This window comes from Stegastes partitus, unplaced genomic scaffold (assembly GCF_000690725.1).
Source record: "Stegastes partitus isolate 25-593 unplaced genomic scaffold, Stegastes_partitus-1.0.2 Scaffold2867, whole genome shotgun sequence".
Classification (NCBI taxonomy): domain Eukaryota; kingdom Metazoa; phylum Chordata; class Actinopteri; family Pomacentridae; genus Stegastes; species Stegastes partitus.
In genome coordinates, this window is record NW_007580598.1 from 1 (window position 1) to 7,938 (window position 7,938).

The 7,938-nt window shown below is 47.4% G+C and overlaps 1 protein-coding gene across 1 annotated transcript; it reads left to right on the top strand.

Annotated features, from left to right (window-relative positions):
• Window positions 1–13: 13 nt before the first annotated feature.
• On the top strand, window positions 14–6,742 carry hm13 (histocompatibility (minor) 13; the record flags this gene model as incomplete). Its single annotated transcript, XM_008306081.1, has 9 exons — window positions 14–108; window positions 231–319; window positions 405–490; window positions 589–714; window positions 849–906; window positions 1,045–1,165; window positions 1,325–1,427; window positions 2,313–2,398; window positions 4,611–6,742. Coding segments are annotated over 9 exons (837 nt in total), but the record flags the coding sequence as incomplete, so codon positions are not given.
• Window positions 6,743–7,938: the final 1,196 nt, after the last annotated feature.

Below are 7,938 nucleotides of genomic sequence, written 5' to 3' on the forward strand. Positions count from 1 at the left end.
CCTCACGGTTTGTGTGGTTCTCCAGGTGTTCTCTCAGGAGTACATCAACCTACTGCTGTCCGTCTACTTCTTTGTTCTGGGGGTTCTGGCTCTGTCTCACACCATGAGGTACTCCACCACACTGAGTGTATTTATACTGTGTGTTACTGTGTAGTACTGTAGGATACTACGTAGTACTGCGTAGTACAGTGTAGTACTGGCTCTCTGTAACTCTGGTGTCGCTGTTTCAGTCCTCTGATGTCCAGGATCTTTCCAGCGTCTTTCCCCAACAAGCAGTACCAGCTGCTGTTCACTCAGGGCTCCGGAGAGTCCAAAGAAGGTGACATGACGTAAAACTGTGAACGGAACCGTTTCAGTGTTTCTGAGTCAGAACCAGGATCTGACGTCTGAACTTGTCTCTGCAGAAATCGTCAATTATGAGTTTGACACCAAGAACCTGGTTTGTCTGCTGATCAGCAGCGTGGTGGGAGTCTGGTACCTGCTCAAAAAGGTTGGTTACCCGTCACCTGGTTACAGCTTAGCTATCACTGGGTTAGCAGTCAGTGGGTTGACCAGTAGAACCAAACTAACTCGTCTCGTTGACATCAGCACTGGATCGCTAACAACCTGTTCGGCCTGGCGTTCGCCCTGAACGGTGTGGAGCTGCTGCACCTCAACAACGTCAGTACCGGCTGCATCCTGCTGGGGGGGCTGTTCGTCTACGACGTCTTCTGGGTGAGCTCATCACCGGCAGCCTCGTAGAAGTAGTCATGTCAGTGCTGTGGTGTCGGAGGCTCTGTGAATGTTTCACGTTGTAACGGAGGCGAGGTTCAGGAACACCTGTGATTTACCTGATTCTGTCTGTCCAGGTGTTTGGGACCAACGTCATGGTGACGGTGGCCAAATCGTTTGAAGCACCAATCAAACGTGAGTATGAGAGATGATCCTGGTACTGTTCCTGCCTGCAGCATCAGGAACCAATCAGAGAGCAGCTGAACACTGCAGGAACCGTGTTCAGGATGGTCTGTCTGTTTGTGGTCACGTTGTGCATCTTTGTGTCCTCAGTGGTGTTTCCTCAGGACCTGCTGGAGAAAGGTCTTAATGCCAGTAACTTCGCCATGTTGGGACTTGGAGACATCGTCATCCCGGGAATCTTTATCGCTCTGCTGCTGCGCTTCGACGTCAGGTGACTCCTCGTCCTCCTCCACCTCTTCTTCCTGTTCTTCCTCCTCCTCCACCTCTTCTTCCTGTTCTTCCTCCTCCTCCTCTACCTCCTCCCTCTGTGGCTCCACCTTTCTCCTCTCAGGTAGACTTACCTGTTGATCTGTTGCTCCGGTGTCTGCAGCCTGAAGAAGAACAGCAGGACGTACTTCTACTCCAGCTTCCTGGCCTACATCTTCGGACTGGGCCTCACCATCTTCGTCATGCACACCTTCAAACACGCTCAGGTAACCGCTCACCTGTGTCTGTGTTGATGTTCTGATTTCTGGCTGGCTGCCTCTTGAGCGTCTCCGCCATCGGAGGGTTTTTTACAAAAAAATCTAAGAATATTAGTGACACACATGTTCAAAATGGCGTCCATTTTCCAAGATGGCCGCCTCCAGCATCGTGTCGCAGCGGCGTCTGAGAGATTCACTTGAGGCGTGTGCAGCGGTACAGTCCAGACTCTGTGCGCTGATCCGATGCGTTGGTGTTCTCTGATAACTCGGCGGCTTTGCTCGCCGACGCTGTCGCTGAGCTGAAACTCATCAGACTTCTTCACTGCAGCTCCAGAATAATGAGGCGACTGTCTTTAAAGGTCCACCGCTGACTCCACAGTCGCCCTGTCAGGAATCCAAAACGATGTGAATAGAAAAACAAACTCAAAACAACAGCAGTGTCCACCATCTTGTTAAATGGAAGCCATTTTGAATTTCCACCTGCTCCCTAATGTCACACCTGACGCCTGTAAACCTTGTTGTTGTTGTTGTTGTTGTTGATGTTTTGATGATACAAAGTCTGCAGATCAGAAACAACAAAACGGTTTTAATGAAGCTGTTTGTGGGAAAAAACTGATGATGGAATTAACTTTTTATTAATGTGTTGTCTGGTGTCAGAACATCGGAACATAAAAACATCAGAACGTTAGAACATTAGAACGTTAGAACATCAAAACGTTAGAACACCAGACCGTTAGATCATCAGAACGTCAGAATGTGACAACACTAGAACATCACAACATGAGAACATCAGAACATCAGAAGATCAGACCGTCAGAACGTCAGAACATTAGATCATCAGAATTATTGATCCTCAGTATGGAGTATTGATTGGTTCTGTGTGTCTGTCTGCAGCCTGCTCTGCTCTACCTGGTTCCGGCCTGCGTCGGGTTCCCCGTCATCGTAGCGCTGTTCAAAGGAGAACTCACAGAGATGTTCAGGTGAGTCACCATGACGACCACACACCTGCTGGTCACATGATGTGGGCGGAGCCTGTAGATAGCAGAATGAATCTGTTCTGAAGACACGAGCGCTCACTGCTTGTAGCACTAAAGTAGAACCGGTTCTGTTGGAGTTCACCCCTCGTTTGTCTGTAATAACTGACGGTTCTTCATTATTGATCGTTAGTGACTCAGGTTGAAATGTGTCGACAACAGAACAAAGAACCAAAAGCTTCCATCTGCAGCTTCAACCTGGAACCTGAAAACACAAACCTGCTGCGAGGTTCTACAGAATATAATGAAAACTAAAAGAAATTCAAGGTTCTGGTCCAGTGGAGCAGGAGCTGACAGAACATCAGAACCTGCAGGTTCTAAAGTTCAACGTGGATGAAGAACAAAGAACCGACTGATGAGCAGCTGCAGCTTTAAGGCTCCAGAAGGAACCAGGATGGTTCTAAACCAGAACCAGTTCTCCACAGCATTCGTCAGGTTCTCTGTAGGTTGTTCTTTAGAGAACGGGCCTCCGTTCTTCTGTGGACCCCGTTCTCTCTCAGTGGTTCTGAATGTGACCCAGCTGACTGGTGCTGAGATCAGACTCTGGTGTTTATCAGTCAGCAGAGTTAAACAGAACAATGAAACCAGGTGGAACTAAGACAGAACCCAGATCCAGATCAGTCTGCTAGCAATTACCAGACGTTGGTCAGCTGGTTCCAGACTGGTTCCAGTCCAGTCTTGGACTTGGTTTTGGACTGAATTCAGGCTCACGTCTGGTTTAGAACCGGTGCTTTTATCTGGCGTCTGACTGGTTTGATTCTGAACTGTTTTTGGACCGTTTTGACCCGGTTCTAACCTGGTGTCGGACTTGATCTAAGACTAGTTTTACGGTGTTGTTGAACCACGTTTGGACCCGATTTCATGCCGAGTCTAGCTTTTAAAACCGGTTTGGTTCTGGCTGGTGTTGCAGTTGTTTTGTGGATTCGGTCCATTTGGGTGTTTCTGCGTGTGATCCGGACCGACTCTCTCTGGTTCCGATCAGGGCTGTCTTTGGTTCAAATTGGAGTTCTGGTTCTGACCGTCTGCTCAGGATTCTTTGTTCTTCTGGTAGCTGAAGTTGTTCTTTCAGACTCGTGGTTCTGACGTGTGATGGATCCAGATCTGAACAGTAGCTGCCACCAGAACTCCATCAGTTCTTCTCTGAGGCTGTGACCCGTAGAACCTCATGGTTCCACCTGTTCTCCTGCTGAACCTCCGTCTCGCCTCCATTCAGATTCTGTACAAACTAAACTTTAGAGTTTAAGATAACAACTCACGACTTTCTTTCTGTTTTCTTCCTGTTTTTCTCACTTCCTGTTTCCGTCTGCTCCTACCTTTACGTTTTCATGTGGACCTTGTTCACTTCCTCCATGTCCATCCTCTCCTCCTCCACCTCCTCGCTCAGTTATGAGTCTTCAGAGGAACTCCTTCCCGGCTCTCCCAGACTCACTTCCTTTCCCACCGTCAGTGGTTCGCCTGCCAGCCTGGCGAGCTCCATGGACGCCGTCTCCATGGCAACAAGCTCCTCCCCGCGCCGTCGTCGGGTACAGCCCACCTCCATGTAGAAGCCCCGCCCCCTTCTGTCTTTACTGCCCCCTCCCTGTCTCACCTGGGCAGGTAAACAGGCCGTGCCACCCCTGGGTGGGCTTTAGTGGTGTGAAATAGAAATGAAGAATAAAGATTAAAGCCAGACGGTTCAGACGATCCTGTTTGTCTATGAAGAGTCAGAACTTTAGCTCTGAGTCACAGCTGATCAACGCTGTCGGGTCTCAGCCGCCATAGTTGTAGTTTTAATCGCTAACATTCAGTCCAGTTAGATGAAGTTTCATCTGTGATGTTTTGACGGTTTTTCTTCTCAATATTTAAGTTATTCATAAAGAACAACGTGGACGTTAGACGAGCTTCGTTTCCTTTCAAACGTTTCTGATGTTCAGCTTGTTGGTTGAGAACATGTTGAAGCTGCTGTAGCTTAAACTCAGAACATCTCCAGCTGAAGCTGCAGGTTGAGATCAAGTAAACTGTGGATCAGTTGAAACCAGACGTTGGCACAGATGAACGTCCACGAAGTCACGTGTTCACAGGAAGCTCTCGAGTCTAGGAGGAACATCTGAAGTCCAGCTCACGTTCAGGATCAGCGCTCTGTTCATGTCTCTGGTGGTTTCTTCTTCTCCTCCTGCAGGTACGAGGAGTCTTCACCTGAAGAGGCGGGGTCTACAGATGAGTCATCAGAATCAGAGAAGAAGGACCAATAGGATCCATCGCTGCCCCCCCTCCGCCCCCCTCCATCTGTCATCCGCCACATTTCACCGAAGCCCCGCCCCCCTCACCTGTCCAGCTTCCTGTTTGGGGACTTGGGGCTCGTGTTGCCAACGCGTTTGTCTCTGATCACCATGGGAACGGCCGCTGGTGTCTATGGCAACGGCTGCTGCCTGCCGGCGGCGGCGTCTGAAGGTCCGGCGCCTGCTGGCATCATCACATCACGTGTTCGCAGCCCGCCACCTCTGGTTGGCCAGAAACTGTCTGCAGGAGCGTCGGTGAACCGGCGCTGCTCACATTTAATTTAGTCGCTTTGCATCTAACAGAACCGGGTTTCCTGAACGCTGCGGTTCTTCTGCTTCTGCTCTCACTGCTGCTCCTTTGCTTCGGTTCCGTCTCAGGCCCAACTTCAAGACGAGCTCGGTCTCCTCTGAATAAATGTGACCGTCGGGTCTGTTCCACATCCTGAGCTTCACCGTCTGTTTCCCTCCATTAAAATACAAACCCAGAGACACAAACGTCTGAAGCCCGGTTCTACTGCAGTGGGACGATTCATTCTTTGTCAATGAATGCTGAGCTGCAGTGAAACATCTGGCTTCTGGGCAGACGATGGTCTCAGTGACTCATAGTTCCTGATTAGGATTATTGGTTGTAAAAGACGTTGATAGCTGATAGAAATCTAAAGTAAAACTGAAAACCACAAACTGCAGCACCAAACCTTGAAACGGGTCATTTAAATCTGTTGAGTCCGAAACCTTAAAGCAGCCAAAGACTTAACGAAAGAGAACAAAACATTTATTCCAGCTGAAACTTGGACGTTCACAAACGACCAAAGTGTCAAACTGACAGAGAAAAGGTCAGAAGGTTTGACTGCAGCTCAGTGAAAGATCTGAGCTCAGTGTGACCGACGTCAGCACAGCGTTTATCAGGAATCACTTTAACAGCAGAGAAACGTTTAGTTCACTGATGACTTTGTTAGTTGGACACATTCAGCGTCTGGAGGCTGGAAAATTAAAATGCGCAGGCTTCATCAGAACTTCTGGATTTGTTCGGTGAAGTCAGGTTCAGTCTTGAAGTCGTGGCCTGTGGATGAATGTCAGGCCTCAGTCTCTCTCCTGATTGGTCGGTGGGCTGAGGGGCGGAGCCCTGCAGCTGCCTTGTCCAATCAGCTGTGAGCCTGAGACCAGGCGGCGAAGCACTGGAGGGTTTTCACAGAAGCATCCTCAGACTGATCTGAACTTCATGTTGGTACGGGAGTTTCACTTTATTAATCATATCAGTACGTTTCAGTTCTTGTTTGTTTGGATTGTTTAGGAGGAATTAAAACTCTTTCCGTTAAATAACTAACAAGAGTTGCTGGAGTCAACAGAAGGAGAATTTTTACATTTTCCTGATCAATGAACTAATTATTTTCCCCCTTTTTGTTTGTAAAGCTTTAAAGTGGAAGGCAGATCCAGTCAGCGTTGTCAGGTCCGACCAGCAAATTAGAAAAGTGGCCAAACTTACGGCTAGGAGTCAGAGTTCTGCTGTTAAAGCCAGTTAAACGCCACGTTCTCAAAGGAACTTGAGTCTGCTGCTGGAAACTCCATTTCCCATGATGCATCTTCAGAAGAACTGACTGTAAAGCTGATAGTACTTATTTCACTGATTGGGAGGATTTTGTGATGATCTCACCAGAAGCCTCAGTCAGATGGAAGGTGTTTGTGATGTTGTTCACTGTTAGCAGTTCAGACCCGACGTGTTTGGATGCCTGAGAAAACTCTCCAACAGACATTCAGCCTCATTAATATTCTCTGTTATTGATGTGAATGCTTTATTAAGAGATGCACAGTTTTGTATTTTGATGTAAAAATAAAACCGGTTCATGCTCATATTCAGCTCAGTGAAGTTCAGTCGCTCCTCCTAATTTTAAATCTGATGTATCTGAAATGTTTTTTTTTCTCTTCTTCTTCTCTGGTTGTATTTGTGCAGGAGGTCGTTTTACGGCTCCGACTGTATCTTGTTTTATTTGCAATAAACTTTTTGGTGTTTTGATCACCGTATAGAGAAGCAAAACTCTGAGTCGCCTCGTCTAATTCATGCTGTTTGGAAAACCTCTTTTTTAAAAGCATGGTTCATTTTTAGCTACTCGGTTACTAAAGAGTAATGAAACTCAAATGTTTAAAGTTTTTTAATTTTCCAGCTAATAGTACAACTGTGTTGTGCCATACAGCATTTAATACGACAGTTTCTAGCAGCAGTCACGTGTTCTGACGTGTTTGTGTTAAAAAGAAAGAAAGAAAGAAAAAGGTGTAAACATTGTTTTATTGGTTTCCTATGAGCTGCAGTATTTTTGTCAAGTAAAGCTAAAAATAATAAACGAAGAGGTCAAGTTAAGGCCATTTGCTTATTTAATCTGCAAAATCCTTTTTTCTGAGAGATTTCAAATCGCTGCTGGGCTTTTATTCTGAAAAAGCCTTAAGTAGTCTTTCAATGCTGACAGTCATAATATATAAATATATATAATTCATTTATCATTGAACAGTTTTGTGTTGTTTTGTTGGATATTTACTAGATGTCCGTTTTGTACAAGCTGCGGGGCTTTTATTGTGAAGGACAGTCTTTACAGGAACATGATCACTTTTGACAACATGCTTTAATGGCTGCTGACGGATGAAACGTTTTCTTCACTCATAGTTTTATTACTTAGATCGTCTCGGTTTTACTTTCTTGTAGATTTTGGGGCAGATTTCAGTTTTCGAGACGAGTTCTGACGCTCTTGTTGTGAAAACCGTGACCCGGTAGCCATCCGACGGCTCCGGTGAAAACGGAGCAGCAGGAGACGAGCCGCTTCTTCCAGCCGGTTCGGTTCGAGCCTCCTGGTCCGAGGATGGGGGAGGCCGACGTGACGCTGAGCCAAGCCGAGGAGAAGCCCCCGGACTCGGGGCTGGGCTCCGGGGAGGACTCGGTGGTCTGGAGCCACGAGGTGGAGGTTTGTCTGTTCCACGCGATGATCGGACACAAGCCCGTCGGTAAGAGCTAGCAGCTAGCATGTTAGCCGCTAATGTTAGCATGTTAGCCGCTAATGTAGCGGGTCAGCTAACGTTACCGGGAGCTCCGTTCACCGACACCGGGCAGCAGGCTGCAGCTTTACCGGCAGAAAACAGAACCTTCAGATAAAACAGGAAGCAGGTTCGGTTCTAGAGGAATGGACCGTTTACACTTGGTTGGTGAAATGAAACGTCTTAAAGTAGTTCCCAGCAGAAACAGTG